Source organism: Pongo pygmaeus, chromosome 16 (assembly GCF_028885625.2).
Source record: "Pongo pygmaeus isolate AG05252 chromosome 16, NHGRI_mPonPyg2-v2.0_pri, whole genome shotgun sequence".
Lineage (NCBI taxonomy): Eukaryota > Metazoa > Chordata > Mammalia > Primates > Hominidae > Pongo > Pongo pygmaeus.
Window position 1 is genome coordinate 49,848,137 of NC_072389.2, and position 20,078 is coordinate 49,868,214.

The 20,078-nt window shown below is 38.9% G+C and overlaps 1 protein-coding gene across 5 annotated transcripts in view; it reads right to left on the reverse strand.

Annotated features, from left to right (window-relative positions):
* Positions 1-20,078, reverse strand: part of SPG11 (SPG11 vesicle trafficking associated, spatacsin) — a 101,926-nt gene that overhangs the window by 77,730 nt on the left and 4,118 nt on the right. For all 5 annotated transcript variants that reach the window (XR_010123811.1, XR_010123812.1, XM_054452000.2 and 2 more), the window contains exons 3-7: positions 19,578-19,802; positions 17,591-17,792; positions 12,632-12,769; positions 11,993-12,441; positions 9,352-9,497 (exon numbers count right to left, since the gene is read on the reverse strand). Coding sequence is in view for 3 of the 5 variants with exons in the window: in XM_054452000.2 (XP_054307975.1) it covers positions 9,352-9,497; positions 11,993-12,441; positions 12,632-12,769; positions 17,591-17,792; positions 19,578-19,802 (1,160 nt within the window). In the remaining 2 variants the exon portion in view is untranslated. The remainder of the gene's footprint in view (positions 1-9,351; positions 9,498-11,992; positions 12,442-12,631; positions 12,770-17,590; positions 17,793-19,577; positions 19,803-20,078) is intronic.

Genomic DNA, 20,078 nt, shown 5'->3' on the forward strand with positions numbered 1-20,078 from the left:
CTACAAAAAATAAAAAAATTAGCTGAGTGTGGTGGCGTGCAACCATAGTCCCAGCTACTCAGAGGCTCACATGGGAGTATCCCTTGCAACTGGGAGGCGGAGGCTGCAGTGAGCCAGGACTATGCCACTGCACTCCATCCTAGGTGACAAAGTGAGACCTGGTCTCAAAAAAAAAAAGTGCTAAAAAGTACATACAAGGATTTGAAAAGATGAAAGAAAACTATATTATTCTGATATTATATGTATATTAACTATATAGAAAACTCAATAAAATCTAACATAAATTATTAGGATTAATTTAACAAATTTGCTGGATATAAAAATCAACACACAAAAATTAATTATATTTCCTTATACTGTCAATTAACAAAATGCAATTTAAAAAATACCACTTAGGGTCAGGCATGGTGGCTCACACCTGTAATCCTAGCACTTTGGGAGGCCGAGGCGGGCAGATCATGAGGTCAAGAGATCGAGACCAACCTGGTTAACACAGTGAAACCCCGTCTCTACTAAAAATACAAAAAATTAGCCAGGCGTGGTGGCATGTGACTGTAGTCCCAGCTACTCGGGAGGCTGAGGCAGGAGAATCGCTTGAACCCAGGAGATGGAGGTTGCAGTGAGCCGAGATCACATCACTGCACTCCAGCCTGGGCGACAGAGTGAGACTCCATCCCCCAAAAAAAAAAAAAACACTTAGAATGAACAATAAATACAGTATTTAAATATACGCACAACACACACACCAAAAATAAAGGAAAAGATCCAAGCTTTTAATGGAAAAATTGTAAAAATTGTAATGTTTTATTGAAAGACATAAATAAAGACCTGCCTCGCCCCCAAAATGACAAGAGAGACTATGGATATAAAGATTAAATATCCTAAAGATGCCATTTCTTCCCAACTTGATATATAGATTTAATGTAATTCTAATATAAATCCTAACAATTTTTCATGAAACTTGACAAGCTAATCCTAAAAAGTAAAGATTAAGGAACAGACAACAATAAAGGCACCCCTGAAGAATAAGGGAATTTGCCCTAATTAAAATCCTCGATAATAAAGGCAAGATGGAATTGGCCTAAGGAAAGACCTATGAACAGAATAGAGAGGTCAAAAACAAATTCATGCATATGTGGAAACTTAATATATGACACTCAAGACATTTCAGATCAGCAGTAAAAGACAGGACTTTTTTATTTTTTATTTTTTGAGGCGGAGTCTCATTCTGTTGTCAGGCTGAAGTGCAGTGTCGTGATCTTGGCTCACTGCAACCTCCGCCTCCCAGGTTCAAGTGATTCTCCTGCCTCAGCCTCCTGAGTAGCTGGGAATACAGGTGTGCACCATCATGCCCAGAAATTTTTGTATTTTTAGTAGAGATGGGGTTTCACCATGTTGGCCAGGATGGTCTCGATCTCTTGACTTTGTGATCTGCCTGCCTTGGCCTCCCAAAGTGCTGGGATTACAGGCGTGAGCCACCGCACCTGGCCAGGACTTTTCAAGAAAGTGCTGAGACAAATGGTTATCGGTATGGGAAAAAATTAAAATAGCCCATATCATGTATAAGTTTTAAATGGATAAAGAACTTAAATGTGAAAATCATAATTTATAGCTGGGTATAGTGGTAGGTGCCTGTAATCCCAGCTACTTGGAAGGCTGAGGCAGGAGAATGGCTTGAACCTGGGAGGCAGAGATTGCTGTGAGCTGAGATCTCTCCACTGCATTAAAAAAAAATTCATAATTGAAAAACTTTTAGGAGAAAACAAAAACTACATAATTTAAGGATAGATGTCACAAATAGCATTAGTCATAAAGGAAAAGACTGATTAATTAAATTCCATTAAAATTAAGAACTATATTAAAGATTCCACGAATTAAGTAAAAAGACAAGCCACAGACTAGAATACATCCACCACACAAACAACAAAGAATTGGTATCTAGAGAATATCCAACACTACAAACCAATAAGAAAAAGAATAATACCCCAAAAGAAAAATATGCAAAAAACTTGAACAGTTACTTATGAAAGAAAAAAAATCCAAATATCTTACACACACACACACACACACACACACACACACACACACACGCTAAACCTTAATCAGGTAAATGCAAATGAAAATCCATCATACCATCATACTGGAAAAAATGTTATAAATCAAGTGCTGGCAAGAACATCAAGAACATGCAACAATGAGAACCCATACACTGCTGGTGACAGCATAAACTGATAAAACAATTTTGGAAAACTAGAGTATTATCAATAAAATTAAAGATATGCATGCCGTATGATCAAGCAATTCTGCTTTCACCCTAGAGACACTCTTGCACATGTGCTGCAGCAGATACATGAGAAACTTTACAGCAACACTGCTTGTAACAGAAAAAAAAAAAAAAGGAAACAACATAAAGCTGGATAAAGACATATTATACAGTGGGATACTATACAGCAGTGAAACTGAATAACTATAGTTATATACATTAAACATGGTTGAATCAAAAAAACCATGTTAAGTCTCAAAAAATATATATACAGTGCCAGGCATGGTGGCTCACACCTGTAATCCCAGCACTTTGGGAGGCTGAGGCAGGAGGATCACCTGAGGTCAGAGTTTGAGACCAGTCTGGCAAATATCGTGAAACCCCATCTCCACTAAAATACAAAAAGTTGCCAGGTGTGGTGGCACGTGTCTGTAATCCCAGCTACTCAGGAGGCTGAGGCAGGAGAATCGCTTGAACCCAGAAGGCAGAGGTTGCAGTAAGCTGAGATAGCTCCACTGCACTCCAGCCTGGGTGACAGATTAAGACTCCGTCTCAAAAAAAAAAAAAGGAAAGAAAGAAAAGAAAAGAAAAAAAAATATATATGTAAAATATATACACACACACACACACACACACACACACACACACACACACACAGTAATTCCATTTTATGCAAAATTCAACATTAGCTACAACTAAATAGCATTATTTGGGGATACATTTATATGCAGAAAAATAAAGAAAATCATGAGAATGGTTCAAAATTTCAGAATGGCTGGGCATGGTGGCTTATGCCTGTAATCCCAGTGCTTTAAGAGACCAAAGCAGGAAGATTGCTTGAGGCCAAGAATTCGACACTCACCTGGGACACAAAGCAAGATTCCACCTCGACAAAAAAAAAATAATAACAAATAATAAAAATTATCTGGGTGCAGTTGTATGCACCTGTAGTCCCAGCTACTTGGGAGGCTGAGGCAGGAGGATCACTTGAGCCCAGGAATTCAAGGTTACAGTGAACTATGATCACACTACTGCACTCCAACCTGGGTGACAGAACAAGACCCTGTCTCATTAACAAATAAATAAATAAAATTTCAGAAGAGTGGTTAATTCTGAGGCCAGGCAAGGTAAGGGAATAGGATCAGGGCAGGGCATACACATTCAAAGATATCCATGATATTCTATTTCTTGCCTTGATGGTGGATACAAGAATATTTGTTTTATTATTGTTATCACTTAAAATATATATTACTCATTCATTTTTATGTAGGAGGAGACCAGGGCCAAAGCAATGTTGTATATACAATGCAATACTAATTAAATTCACACAGAGACATGTGCACTGTGTAAGGGGAGAGGCACTATGTGAATTAAAATCCTGGTGCTACCACCTATGCCCATGTATAGCTGAATTAGATTTCCTAACCTCTTTGTGCTTCAGCTTCCTGATCTATAAAATGGGGCTAACAGTATTAACCCTATAGAGTTAATAAGAAAATTAATGAGATAACACTTGTCTATTATTAACATAGAAAAAATAACTATAAGGAAATAACACCCAAATAGTAAACATGATTACTTCTGGATGGTAGATATACAAAAGACTTAATTATTTTTCTTACAATGATATTTTAGAGTATATAAAAATAAGTTTTTCAACAAATGGTGCAGGGACAACTGAAGATCCACAAAAGAATGCAAAAGAATGAAGTTGGCTTCCTCCTTCATACCATATAAGAAATTGAACTTAAAGTGCATAATAAACCTAACTGTAAGAGCTAAAACTATAAAAGTCTTGTAAGAGTAAATCTGCACCATCTCAGATTAGGCAATGCTTTCTCAGATTCAACACCAAAAGCAAAAATGACCCCCTCATCCCCCTAAAAAAGATACACTGACTTCATAAGACTAAAACACTTTTGTGTTTCAAAGGACACCATCAAGAAGGTGAAAAGCCAAAAAAACTGAGGAGGAACTCCTCCCCAACTCATTCTATGAGGCCAGCATCATTCTGATACCAAAACCTGGCAGAGACACAACGAAAAGAGAAAACCAGGCCAATATCCTTAATGAATATAGATATAAAAATTCTCTGGCTGGGAGTGGTGGCTCACGCCTGTAATCCCAGCACTTTGGGAGGCCGAGGCGGGCGGATCAAGAGGTCAGGAGTTCGAGACCATCCTGGCTAACACGGTGAAACCCCGTCTCTACTAAAAATACAAAAAAAAAAAATTAGCTGGGTGTGGTGGCGGGCGCCTGTAGTCCCAGCTACTCAGGAGGCTGAGGCAGGAGAATGGCGTGAACCCAGGAGGCGGAGCTTGCAGTGAGCCGAGATCGTGCCACTGCACTCCAGCCTGGGCGACAGAGCGAGACTCCATCTCGAAAAAAAAAAAAAATTTTCCACAAATTACTAGTGAACTGAATCCAGCAATACATCAAAAAGCTAATCCAACAGAATCAAGTAGGCTTTATCCCTGGCATGCAAGACTCGTTCAACATATGCAATCAATAAATGTGATTCATCATATAAACACAGAAGTAAAAACAAAAACCATTGCTTGCTTGTCAAGTAATCCTCCCTTCAACATCCCTTCATGTTAAAAACCCTCAACAAACTAGGCATTGAAGAAACATATCTCAAAATATCAAGAGCCATTTACGAAAAACCCATAGCCAACATCATACTAAATGGGCAAAAGCTGGAAGCATTCTCTGTGAGAACCATAACAAGACAAAAATGTCTACTCTCACCACTCCTGTTCACCATAGTACTGGATGTCCTAACCAGAAAAATCAGGCAAGAGAAAGAAATAAAAGGCATCCAAATAGGAAGAGAGGAAGTAAAACTATCTCTGTTTGCAGCTGACATGATTCTATACCTAGAACACCCCATAGTCTCTGTTCAAAAGCTCCTGGATCTGATAAACAACTTTGGCAAAGTTTCAGGATACAAAATCAATGTTAAAAAAAAAAGTCAGCAGCATTTCTATACACCAACAATGTTCAAGCTGGGAGCCTAATAAAGAATGCAATCCCATTCACAAAAGTCACCGAAAGAATAAAATACCTAGAAATACAGTTAGAGAGATGAAAGATCTCTACAATGAGAATTACAGAACAATGCTGAAAGAAATCAGAGATGACACAAACAAATGGAAAAACATCCCATGCTCATGGGTAGGAAGAATCAATATTGTTAAAATGGTCATACTGCCCAAAGCAATTTACATATTCAATGCTATTCCTATCAAACTACCAATGACATTCTTCACAGAATTAGAAATAACTATTTTAAAATTCACACGGATCCAAAAAAGATCCTGAATAGCCAAAGCAATCTTATGCAAAAAGAACAAAGCTAGAGACATCATCACTTCTCGGCCTTTTGTCTAAGAACAATTGTAGCTGCAGACTTCACATTACCTGACTTCAAACTATACTACAAGGCTACAGTAACCAAAACAGCATAGTACTGGTACAAAAGCAGACACACAGACCAATAGAACAGAACAGAGAGCCCAGAAATAAAGGCACACACCTACAGCCATCTGGTTTTCCACAAAGTTGACAAAAACAAACAATGGGCAAAGAACTCCCTATTCAATTAATATGCTGGGATAAAAGCCTAGCCATATGCAGATGATTGAAACTGAACCCCTTTCTTACACCATATACAAAAATCAACTCAAGTTTGATTAAAGATTTAAAAGTAAAACCTAAAACTATAAAAACCTTGGAAGATAACCTAGAAAATACCATTCTGGACATAGGCCCTGGCAAAGATTTCATGACAAGGACACCAAAAGCAATTGCAACAAAAACCAAAAATTGACAAATGGGACCTAATTAAACTAAAGAGCTTCTGCATAGCAAAATAAACTATCAATAAACAGACAACCTAGAGAATAAGACAAAATATTTGCAAACCATGCATCTGACAAACGTCTAATATCCAGAATCTATAAGGAACTTAAACAAATTAACAAGCAAAAAATAACCCCATTAAAAAGTGGGCAAAGGACATGAACAGACACTTTTCAAAAGAAGACATACACATGACCAACAAGCATATGAAAAAATACTCAATATCACTTATCATTAGAGAAATGCAAATCAAAACCACAACGAGATACCATCTCACACCAGTCAGAATGGCTATTACTAAAAAGTCAAAAAATAACAGGTGCTAGCGAGGTTGCAGAGAAAAGGGAAAGCTTATACAACGCTGGTGGGAACGTAAATTAGCTCAGCCATTGTGGAAAGCAGTTTGGCGATTTCTCAAAGAACTTAAAGCAGAACTATCATTCAACCCAGCAATCCCATTATTGGGTATATAACCAAAGGAATATAAATCATTCTACCATAAACATACCTGCACACATATATTCCTCACAGCATTATTGACAATGGCAAAGACAAGGAATCAACCTAAATGCCCATGATTGGCATTTAGGTTGGCAAACTAGTGTATTAGTCTGTTCTCACACTGCTACAAAGATACTACCTGAGAAGGGAGGTTTAATTGACTCACAGTTCTGCATGGCTGGGAGGCCTCAGGAAACTTACAATCATGGCAGAAGGTGAAGGGGAAGCAAGGCCATGTCTTATATGGTGGCAGAAGAGACAGCACAGGGGAAAACTGCCACTTTTAAACCATCAGATCTCTTGAGAACTCACTATCAGGAGAACAGCATTGGGGAAACTGCTCCCATGATGCAATCACCTCCCTCCCTTGACACATGGGGATTACAATTCAAGATGAGATTTGGGTGGGGACACAGCCAAACCATATCAATTGGATAAAGAATTTGTGATACATATACACTATGGAATACTATGCAGCCATAAAAAAGAGCGAGGTCATGTCCTTTGCAGCAACATGGATGGAGCTAGAGGCTATTATCCTAAGTGAACTAATGCAGGAACAGAAAACCAGATACTGGGTGTTCTCACTTATAAGTGGGAGCTAAACACAGTACACATGAACAAAAAAAGAGAATAATAGACACTGGGGCTTACTTGAGGGTGGAGGCTAGGAGGAAGGTGAGGATTGAAAACTGCCTATCAGGTACTATGCTTATTACCTGAGTGATGAAATAATCTGTACACCAAACCCCCATGATATGCAATTTACCTATGTGACAAACCTGCAAATGTACCCCTGAACCTAAAATAAAAGTTAAAAAAATTTTAAAAAGGTGAAATAACAATCTAAAGAATGGGAGAAAGTATTTGTAAATCATGTATGTCATAGGGTCTAGCATCCAGAATGTATACAGAACTCTTAGAACTCAATAAAAAGACAACCTAATTTAAAAAGGGGCAAAGTAATTCGACAGACATTTCTCCAAAGAAGACACACAAATAGCCAATAAGCATATGAAAACATGTTCAACATGTTTAGTCATTAGGAAAATACAAATGAAAACCACAATGAGATGCCATTTCATTTTGACTTCACACTAACTAGGATGGCTGCAATAAAAAACAAACAATAACAAGTGTTAGCTAAGATGTGCAGCTAGCAGAACCCTCATACATTGCTGATGGGAATGTAAAATGGTGCAGTCACTGTGGAAGTTTGGGGATTCCTCAAAAATAATAAATGACCCAGTAATTCCACAGCTAGGTATATACCCCAGAGAAATGAAAACATATGTCAACACAAAAACTTGTACACAAATGTCCACAGCAGGATTATTCATAATGGCTAGAAAGTGGAGACAACCCAAATGTCCATCAGCTGATGAATGGATAAACAAAATGCAGTATATATTGATACAATGGAATATTCAGCCATAAAAAGGAATGAAGTTGTAGTGACACATGCTACAATATGGATGAACTTTGAAAACATGCTAGGTCAAAAGATGCCTGTCACAAAGGTCACATATTTTATAATTCAATTTACATGAAATGTCCAGAATAGAAAAATCCAGTCAGAAAGTAGATTGGTGTTTAAGACTTGGAGACAACAGGAAATAGGGAGTGGCCACTAATGGTTAGGGAGTTTCTTTTTGAGGTGATGAAAATGTTCTAGAATTAGTGGTGATGGCTGCACAACTCTGAATATACCAAAGGCCATTGAATTGTACACTTTAAAAGGGTGAATTTTATGGGTATGTGATTTATATCTCAATAAAGCTGTCATTTAAAGAAACTGGCACATAACATTATTAACTTCAGGGACTGTGTAGTATAGCAGAAGGTACCCTGCCCTTGATTCTAGCTCCTGTCTTTATTAACATGGCTCTGGGTCACCCACTCAATCACTGAAAGCCTAAGTTTCTTCATCTGTAAAATAAAAAGAATATAAACTACCCAATTTGTCTCATGTGGTTGTTTTGGGACAAAATTAGATATTCCATGTAAAAGAGTGTTTGTGAATTATAAAATGCTACATAAATTCAGGTTATGCCTCTTCTGAAGTTGGATTAGAATAGTAGGAAGCAGGCTGGGTGCAGTGGCTCACTCCTGTAATCCCAGCACTCTGGGACACAGCAGGTGAATCACTTGAAATTAGGAGTTCGAGACCAGCCATGCCCAACATGGCAAAACCCTGCCTCTACCAAAAAATACAAAAATTAGCTGGACATGGTGGTGCGTGCCTGTAGTCCCACCTACTGGGGAGGCTGAGGTAGGAGAATTGCTTGAACCTGGGAGGCGGAGGTTGCAGTGAGCTGAGATTGCACCACTGCACTCCAGCCTGGGCAATAGAGTGAGACCCTGCGTCAAAAAAAAAAAAAAAAAAAAAAAAGTAGGAAGCATAAGGTAGGAATAAAAGATCATTACTGTTCAAGCTTTCCATAGCTTATTTCCACTTCATTTAGTCTCATTAGCTTAATGTTGCCTCCATTTCCTGTACCTTTTTCTTATCATTTACTATAATCTTATATCTTTTAAAGCCAAAAAGGGTAAACTGCTAAGCACAGTTAGGGTAATGAAACAGCCAGAATTGTTTAAATAGCTATGCAAAGGCTACATTCTTTTTGCTGCTAAATTAAATGAATTCTCTCAAATCCTAAATCGAATAAAAGTATATAACACAAAATAATTAAGTAATGTTCTTGGGCATTTAATTCTGTTACCTCTAGTGCATGTATGGGAATTGAGCACCTCCCCCAGCCATTGAGATGACAAAGAGTGTCCACAGTGCTGGCACTTCCATGGATCATGAGCCTGTTTAAAAACTCTTCTTGAGTCAAACCAAACAAAATCAGAGAGAGTCCATTCTCTACAGGAAAAATAAAAGTTAGCTTTAACAAATTAGATTAGATCTTAGGATTATGATTTAGGAATTGATTTTTAATTACCCAATACTTCAGTACTATAATTACAAATATATTTACTGGACATCATGTACTATAATGATCTTAACTCATCATGGTTTTTCAACATTTTTATAGGAGAGTTTTGTGGGTTTTTCCTTTTTAGAGACAGAGTCTCCCTCTGTTGCCTAGGCCAGAGGGCAGTGGTGTGATCATAGTTCACTGCAGCCTCAGACTCCTGGGCTCAAGCAATCCTCCCACCTCAGCCTCCAGAGTTGCTGGAATTACAGTTTCATGCCATCACACCCAGCTAATTTTTAAAAAACTGTTTTGCTAATTTAAAAATTTTTTAAAATTGTTTTGTAGCAATAGGGTTTCACTTTGTTTCCCAGGCTGGTCTCAAACTCCTGGCTTCAAGTAATCCTCCCACCTTGGCCTCCCAAATGCTTTGATTACAAGCGTGAGCCACTGCACCCACCAAGAAAATTTGTCTTTAAAACACTGACCACAAGGCAAATTCTTATAAGAGCAATCCATTTTATGAAATAGCACTAAATTAGCCAGGCACAGTGGCTCCTGCCTGTAATCCCAGCACTTTGGGAGGCGGAGGTGGGCAGACCACCTGAGGTCAGGAGTTTGGGACCAGCCTGGCCAACATGGTGAAACCCTGTCTCTACCAAAAATAAACAAAAATTTAGCCAGGTGTGGTGGCAGACGGCTGTAATCCCAGCTACTTGGGAGGCTGAGGCAGGAGAATCACTTGAACCTGGGAGGCGGAGGTTGCAGTGAGCCAGATCACACCACTGCACTCCAGCCAGGGACACAAGAGTGAGACTCCATATGAAAAAAAAAAAAAAAAAAAGCACTAAACCCCACATTTCTACTTTATATTATCTTGCATAATCAATCCTGGAACTTTAATCATTTACGGATGTCAGATTTCTGGTTTACTATTATAAAATAAAATAATTCATAGCATATTCCTGACACATAGAAATACATGATTACCAAAATTTGGGTATAGAAGAAACACGGTTAATTCCAATCAGGACATTCAATACCTTTGCAGAAGATGAATTATGCGGTGAATGAATGCGTATCTGAAATACCAAAATGTCCCATGCGTACAGGGGCAAAGCAGGTAGTGAGAGAAGTGCAAGAAAAACCTATTCAGAAACAAAATGGCTCAGGCCAAGCATGGTGGCTCACACCTGTAATCCTAGCACTTTGAGAGGCCAAGCTGGGAGGATCACTTGAGCTCAGGAGTTTGAGACCAGCCTGGGCAAGGTAGTGAGACCTCATCTCTATTAAAAAATAAAAGTACAGCCAGGTGTGGTGGCTCACACCTGTAATCCCAGCACTTTGGGAGGCTGAGGCAGGTGGACTGTTTGAGGTCAGGCGTTTGAGACCAGCCTGGCCAACACAGTGAGACCTTGTCTCTCCTAAAAATACAAAAATTATCTGGGCGTGGTGGTGCGTGCCTGTGGTCCCAGCTACTCTGGAGGGAGGTGGAGGTTGTGGTGAGCCAAGATTGCACCACTGCACTCCAGCCTGGGCGACAGAGTGACACTGTCTTAAAAAAAAAAAAAAAAAAAAAAAAAAAAGTAAATTAAAAAAAAAAGAGAGAAATAAAATGGCCCATCTAAGAGAACAATTGAAACTCAGCTCCAACCCATAAGTTACTATGCAGGAATGCAGACCCAGTGTTGCCAGATCTTATAATTTCTTTTTTTTTTGAGACGGAGTCTCGCTCTGTCTCCCAGGCTGGAGTGCAGTGGTGCGATCTCGGCTTACTGCAACCTCCGCCTCCCAGATTCAAGCAATTCTCCTGCCTCAGCCTCCCATGTAGCTGGGACTACAGGTGCCGGCCACCACGCAAGGCTAATTTTTGTATTTTTAGTAGAGACGGTGTTTCACCATATTGGTCAGGCTGGCCTCGAACTCCTGACCTCAGGTTATCCATCTGCCTCAGCCTCCCAAAGTGCCGGGATTCCAGGCGTGAGCCACCGCACCCAGCAGATCTTACAATTTTTCAGTTACAGCTGGAAATTAGAATTTGTGCGAAATCCTCTCATTCTGAATGTTTATAATCTTTTTTAAAAGCCTAGACATTGCAAGCCAAGCAAAATAAATATGCAGTTCATACATGGCCCATGAGCAGCCAGCTTACAACCTCTGCTTGTGAAGTCAAATGAAGACTCTTTGGGTTAAAAATAATAATAATAATAAACTTCATTTCTCTCATACTTTCTCTTAGTATCTTAGCATTTAGCTGGGCAGAAATGACGTTAATTAAAAGCCAAACATATGAGACACTATTACCAAGAAAAACAAGAAACTTCCTCTATAAACAATTACAATACCACTTAAAGGCAAGAGCAGGCACTGAGGCAGAAGTAAAACACAGTAGGAAAGCATACATCTCAGCAATGGATTTCAATCTAATACAAGACAGTCTCACCTGTCAAAACAAAGCACAGTTGCTGGTCTCCACTACTGTCTACAGGAATACACTTTGTGCCAAGGGAAAAACACTGCATGCCCTGGGTCTCCAAATCCCAGAGGGTAATGGTATAGCCCATCCTTTCCACTTCCCAAGTAAACAGTGCAGTGAATCCTGTCACAGACACACATTTAAGCTCTATGGGTTCCTCTTGTTCGCTGATGTGCATTATTTTCCATGATCTTCCTGGATCACTGGTCTTGGCATGATCTTTCTGTAGAACATTATATTGCCCGTGCATTATGTCCTGTGGAATGAAAGCCCAGCTCTGCACACTTGTACTGTGGTTACCAGATTTAGGTGACTCCAAATGCAAAATATCCTGGAACCATGGAGCACAACAGGAAACCTCCAGTTTGGATTTCTTTATTGTTTCATTCAATGATGATAGCTGGGCTTTCCAAGACCTGGAAAACCAAGTAAAATACAACTTAACACCTGTCACAGTAAAAGGCACTATGTAAAACACTAAACCAGGGCAAAGATGTTCTTAAGAAAAAAAAGTATCTATCAAATAAAGACCTTTAATGAAAGGGTACAGTGTCAGCATGATAAAAAATAAGAACAATAAACTAAATGAAAAGGAAGTTTCTGTACCTATCAATTTGGAAGGAAAACTTGGTCAGTTTCATGTTGTAGGCAGAGTTAACAGGATCATCTTCGTCTATGCCCTTAGGTCCTTGAATAGGAAGGTCTTCTAGTATTCTTTCACACAGTAGGTGTCCTGGGTGTTGCCTACATTTAAAAATAATGATAGCCATATGAAAAAATGATGATCAAACCCAAATTTGTGTTACTATTGCTCCTGTTAAAAATAAGAGATTACAGAGAAGGAATAGTACAACAAATTCCGCAGAAAGGAACTTCTTATCTCCCTTGCTTGTGCCACAGTAATAGAGTGAACTGTAAGAATTTTACTCTATTAAGGGCAGTTAGCTTGATAAAGCAATAAGAACACTTACTGTCTACTGTATATTTCAGATGTTATGCTAAACACTTCACACAAACTCTTATTTAAGCCTCTCAACAACCCTGTGAGGTAAATATAACCCCATCTTATAGATATGGAAACTAAGGTTCAGAAACACTTTGAAACAGACTAATGTGACTATCAAGTCTGGTTGTTTTTTTTTTTTTGAGACAGAGTCTCACTGTGTCACCCAGGCCGGAGTGCAGTGGCGCAATCTCAGCTCACTGCAACCTCTGCCTTCTGGGTTCAAGCGATTCTCCTGTCTTAGCCTCCCGAGTAGCTGGGACTATAGGTGCATGCCACCATGGCTGGCTAATTTTTGTATTTTTAGTAGAGACGGGGTTTTACTATATATTGGCCAAGCTGGTCTCAAACTCCTGACTTCCAGTGATCTGCCTGCCTCTGCCTCCAGTCCAGATTTTAAAATTACTCATTATACTGCCACCACAAAGTAAGATTTAGGCTGAGACCAGAGGAATGCATAAGAACTAGAAAGCAAAGTATGTGTGTGGGTATAGGTGGGAGAGTATATGTGGAAAAGGGGGCTGTTACATTTGAGAAAGAAGGCAAGGGTGGCTAATGTATAGAAAATGAGAAGTAAGACGGAATGGGATGAGGCTAGAAAGATGGTTCAGGGCCCCATAGGCTATTAAGAATTTTAAACTTTTATCTGAGGGGGAAAAGGAACCTGAAGAAGGCTTTTAAGCAGAAAAGCAATATGAACAGATGCAGAAGAGTAGCTAGGGGAAGAAGGGGAAGGATTTTATCTCCTCGAACACTTACATTATTAAATATTAATCCTTTAAACAACTTGAAGGTAATTTGTTGACACAACCATATGACACTGTCCCAGGATGATGATGAAAAGAAGTTAGAGAAGGTAGGGCGAAAATGAGAAGATGCATGAGAAAACAGTTTCCCCACCAACAAAATAAAAGGTAGATACCCCTGCCCCAGATGTTAATGCCTGGCTACACCTCTGATAAAATATGCATTTTAACAACATCACTCTTAGCTACTCTATTGTGGATGGATTTGAGGGGTTAAGAATAGGCATGAGGAGATCAAGTAGGAGACTATTAAAATAGTTCTTAAATTAAGAGATGATGGTGGCATAGAGTGACGACAGAAGAGGTGAGAAAAATGGACAAACATTTAGGAGACAGAATGGCTAGGACCTGATGATTAAGTGGATGTGGATCTAATACCAAAAAGAAGTTGGAGATACAGTAGTTCCCTCTTATCCACAGCGGATACATTCAAGACACACAGTAGGTACCTGAAACTGCAGATAGTACCAAACCCTATACATACAGTTGACCCTTGAATATCACAGGTTTGAATTCCATGGGTCCACTTATATGATATTTTTTTTTGCAAAAATATATTGGAAAAATTTTTAGAGATTTGCAACAATTTGTTTAAACTCACAAATGAACCATGTAGCCTAGAAATATATTTTTTTCAGACAGGGTCTTGCTCTGTTGCCCAGGCTGGAGTGCAGTGGTGCAATGACAGCTCAGTAGCCTTGATCTCCTGGACTCAAGCAATCCTCCTGCCTCAGTCTCCAGAGTAGCTGAGACCACAGGCATGTACTACTATGCCCGGTTTAGCCTAGAAATATTTTTAAAATCAAGATTAAGTCAGGTATGTCATGAATGCATAAAAGTTACGTAGTTACTACTCTATTTTATCATTTTCTACCATAAATTATGCACAAATTGGCTGGGCACGGTGGCTCATGCCTGTAATCCCAGTACTTTGGGAGGCTGAGGCAGGTGGATCGCTTGAGGTCAGGAGTTCAAGACCAGCCTGGCCAACATGGCGAAACCCTGTTTCTACTGAAAATACAAAAATTAGCTGGGCGTGGTGGCACATGCCTGTAATCCCAGCTACTTGGGAGGCTGAGACAGGAGAATCACTTGATCCCAGGAGGCGGAGCTTGCAGTGGGCCGAGACTGCACCACTGCACTCCAACCTTGGCAACAGAGCAAGACTCCATCTCAAAATTAAAAAAAAACCCCACAAACTTATTATAAAAAGTTAAGATTGGCTGGGTGCGGTGGCTCACGCCTGTAATCCCAGCATTTTTGGGAGGCCAAGGTGGGCGGATCACCTGAGGTCATAAGTTCAAAACCAGCCTGGCCAACATGGTGAAACCCCATTTCTACTAAAAATACAAAAAATTAGCCAGGCGTGGGTGGTCGGTAATCCCAGCTACTCAGGAGGCTGAGATAGGAGAATCGCTTGAACCCAGGAGGCGGAGGGTGCAATGAGCTGAGATCGCATCATTGCACTCCATCCCGGACAAGAGCGAAACTCCATCTCAAAAAAGAAAAAAAAAGTTAACATTTATCAGAACCTATGTACACATTTACAGACTGTACATGATACCATTCGAAGCCAAAGAAAATGTAAACGAATGTCAAGATGCAGTATTAAATAACTGCATATAATTAGCTGTAGTATATACTGTACTGCTGTAATAATCTCATAGCCACTTCCTGTTACCATTGCAGTGAGCCCTAATGTTGTAAGTATCTGCTTAAAATGCCATGTGATACTAATAATCTCTGTGTGAGTAGTTCTTCTCTCCAGTAAATTGTGTATCACAGTAAAAAGTGATCTCTCTAGCTGGCACGGTGATGTGAACGTATAGTCCCAGCTACTTGGGAGGCTGAGTTGGAGGACTGCTTGGGCCCAGGAGTTTGAGTCCAGCCTGGACAACATAGCAAGATCCTGTCTCTAAAATTGTAACATAATTTTTTAAAAGTGATTTCTTGCGGTTCTCATGTATTTTTCATCATGTTTCGTGCCATACCATAACCTTGTATAACAACACCATGGGACCCATATGAAATGTAATGCTGGAAGTGCTCCCAAGTAGAGAAAAGTCATGACATTGTAAGAAAAACATGAATTGCCTAACATGTACCATGGGTTGAGGTATGCTGCTGCGGTTGCTTGCCTTTTCAGACAGACTACTCATCTTGTAAACAGATTATGTAGAGTATCAATACAGTACGGTATTGTAAATGTATTTTCGCTTCCTTAAAATTTTCTTAACATTTTCTTTTCTGTAGCTTACTTTATTGTAAAATACAGTATAAAAAATATAACATAGAAAATATGTGTTAACCAACTGTTTATGTTATCAGTAAGGTTTCTAGTCAACTGTAGGCTATTAGTAGCTAAGTTTTGGGGGAGTCAAAAGTTACATGTGGCATTTTGATTGTGCAGGGGGTTCGCATCCCTCAGTTGTTCAAGGGTCAACTGTACTGTTTTTTTCCTATGCATACATACCTATGATAAAGTTTAATTTATAAATTAGGCCCAGTGAGGGAGTAATAACTAATAATAGGACAATTACAACAATATACTGTAATAAAAGTTATGTGAATGTAGTCTTTCTTAAAATATCTTACTGTATGTAATACTTCTGGACCACAATTGACCGGGAGAAAGTGTAACTGTGGATAAAGGTGACAACTATATAAAAAAGAGAGGAAATGGAGAAAGGCCCCTAAGAAGGATGGAAGGAATGGGATCTAAAGCACACACAGAGGGATGGGCCTTCATAGGAGGCAAGGTCATCCAAGAAAAGTTGGGAATAAAGAGATTAATGGAGGTTTGAAGAAAACAGAGAAGGTTTAAAAATACAGTTGTAAAGAATGGGCTCATGAAAAATCACCGTAAAATTTCCAGGCAACATTAAGACCAATTAAAGGTACTAAGTGTGAACCTAGAGTGGTATCAATTTTCTTTTGTTGTTTTCTATAAGTACTCAGCTGTCTAACTGTAGACACTGTGAAGGCAGAAAAAAAGATTTCAATCAGGGTTGAAATTCTGCCAGACCAAGTGCTATCACAAGGCAGGAGCAAGAGTTTAGAGTACATTCAAGAAAGTAACTGGTATGATGGATCACAGAATCTATGCTGGAAAGAGAGGGAAGTGAAGACAGGAGGGGGTAAAGAGTGGAAGGTCAATAAATTGGAAATTCCAGTTAGGTCAGAGGACAGGTGAAGTGGGAGTACTTGAGTAAGCAAGCTGGAAAGTTTGGGAAGTTGTGGTCAGAGACTGAGATGTAAAAAGTAGTGACTTGGGGGAGGGGCGACTTCAAATATTGACAAAGCCTAGGGTATGGCTGTGGAGGTGGAAAGCTAAGGTAAACTGGAAGAAAAAGTCATTGACAATGAATTTAAAGAACAAATCATGAACTTGGGTTCTCAAGGAGCTTATAAACTCTACGGGAAACATGAGAAAATTAGGGAAATAACATGTCTATACAATTAAGTGCTAAACTGTGGTTTAAAATTGTGTAATTTTGATTTACATGACATAACCCATATATAACATATAAGTCAAATCAAATCAAAACTCTGATGAACATGTAAAAATATAAAAGGTAGCCAGTGGTCAGTTACACATATTATTCAGTAACTACTTTATAATGTATTAGCTAGAACATGATCTAACTGAATAGAAAAAGAAACACTAGTTAAAAAAAAGAAACTAACAAGGATATTTTTAACCTCTTATCAGTCTAACTATTTACCTCAAATTAGAAACTGCAGTCATCTACATACCTGAAATACAAATTTAAGTTAAGAGCAACTGCGGAGTTGGAGGAGCTGACAATCACTACAACATCAAGGTCTTGAGAAACTTTCAGTGAAGTAAATGAAGAAATCTTGGCTGGCTCCTGTTGCTGCTCATTACACATGTCTTCTTTGTGAAGTGCTAAATCCACATGAGCTACATATGTACCATCCACAACATCAAAAATGTCTTTGAGTTAGAGTTAAAAGAAAATGCCAGTTTTGTAAGTATGCCTAACCATTTAAAGCACAGGTTGGGATAGAGCGATAGACTTTATCACTCCAATTTTGTAGGTATAACAGAAGAAGACTGAAAACTGAGGCAAGCCCCCATTATAACAACCAGATGACTATGAAGTTGACGGCACAATAAAGAACCTGATACCAAGTTCTTCAACAACACCTGCTGAACATCTACTCAGGGCCGGGCCCAGAGGCACTGCTATTTTCCAACAGCACTGGCCAAGAGATGAGGTAAACCTACTATTTTATGTAACCCAATACTGTCTATCCAAAGTATTATCAACATGCAGTCAGTATAAAAACTGAGACATTTTATGTTTTTTCTTCTATAAATGTTCAAAGTCTGATATTTTACACTTAGAGCACATCTTAATTTGCGTACTAAATTTTCATCAGAAATACCTGATCTGTATTGAGACTTCATAAAATTTAAGGTTGAAAGTTGGAACAACTAAAGTTGTAACAAACATCCATAAAAGTTCTCCAATGACTGAATTGAGTATCAGCTTTTAAATCTAAAGTAACAAAAATTAGCTGGGAGTGGCGGCCCATGCATATAGTCCCAGCTACTCGGGAAGCTAAGGCACGAGAATCGCTTGAGCCCAGGAGGCAGGGGTTGCAGTGAGCCGAGATCATGCCACTGCACTCCAGCCCGGGTGAGAGTGAGACCCTGTCTCAGGAGAAGAAAAAAAAATCTAATTACACAAAATTAAGAATTCAATTCCCAAGTTATGCTAGCCAATTTCATATGCTTAATAGCCACATACGCTTAGTGCCTACTGTTTTGGACAGTGCAGTTCCATAACCTGGCAACAAAAATTGTTAATTTAGTATTGATGACATTTTTGCAAAAATTATATACCTATTACAAAATATAAAAACCATTATTTTAATTCAGAAATTAAAGTTCCAAAATCATATAAGGGATAATTTGTCAAATCTTCAGAATAATTTTGCTGATGACCAACAGATCTACTGGAGACAAAGAACCCATAATATTTTCCAAGATCAAATTAACGTGGCAAAGCAAACATTCATTAATATGATGGAAACATCATTAGAGACAAGAGGTAGACTATATTTATACATGAAAAGACATGTATCACAACATAAGCATTTTTTTTTTTTAAGACAGAGTCTCAGTCTTGTTGCCTAGGCTGGAGTGCAGTGGTACGATCTTGGCTCACCACAACCTCCGCCTCCCAGGTTCAAGCTATTCTCCTGCCTCAGCCTCCCGAGTAGGCTGGGATTACAGGCATGCACCACCACGCCTGGCTAGTTTTTTTGTATTTTTAGCAGAGATAGGGTTTTACCATATTGGCCAGGCTGGTCTCGAACTCCTGACCTTGTGATCCGCCCACCTCGGCCTCCCAAAGTGCTGCGATTACAGGCGTGAGCCACCGCACCCGGCTACATAAGCACATAGTAGATATTCAAGAAATACATTTTGAATAAATACGTAATGCAGAGAATATACAATTTTAAAAGAACACAGATACGTATGGTTAATACTATTAAAAATGTATATACTGGAAAATATTCAACTAGAATATAAAGTAATATACAATTTAGTATTTTAAGTTTACGAGTATCTTTTTCCATGAAAAGTTTTACTGAAAAACTAACCACGCTTCCTATATCCCAGCTCCCAAAACTAAAGCCTAAAAAGGCTCATCTTTATAGGTGTTCTTCTCCTCTGCATATCAATCAACACTTCTACCACCAAGGATACAGATCCAGCCTAAACTACTCAAAACAAAAAGAATTCCTCTGCAGAGCTGCGTGTCAATAATCATGTCCACTGCCTGTGCAGGCAAGGGTAGTGTGAAACAGTTGAGTACTCTAATTGCAGCATCTCTTTCAGGAAATATAATATGTAGGATGACACATTTGTTGATGAACAATAATGATGTGTTATTGTGAAATGACAGGATTCTCAAAGACAATAAGGAAATACCTACAAAACAAAAGGATATTATTTCAAACTCATTGGTCACAATTTTACAACTGGTACATTTGATTTTATAAACCTAATACAAAAAAGTAAAACAAAAAAGGAACTGGACTTAGTCTAACTTTACGCAGTTATCGTTCACACCCACCTAAGGAAGTCACTGGGAGGTAGGTAAGAGGATGAATAAAGACGGCCTACAATGTCCCTGGTTCCATTTATGCTAGTCTGACAGCACACTAGAAGGAGTATTCAAAAAAGCCAACTTACCCATGGGACCCC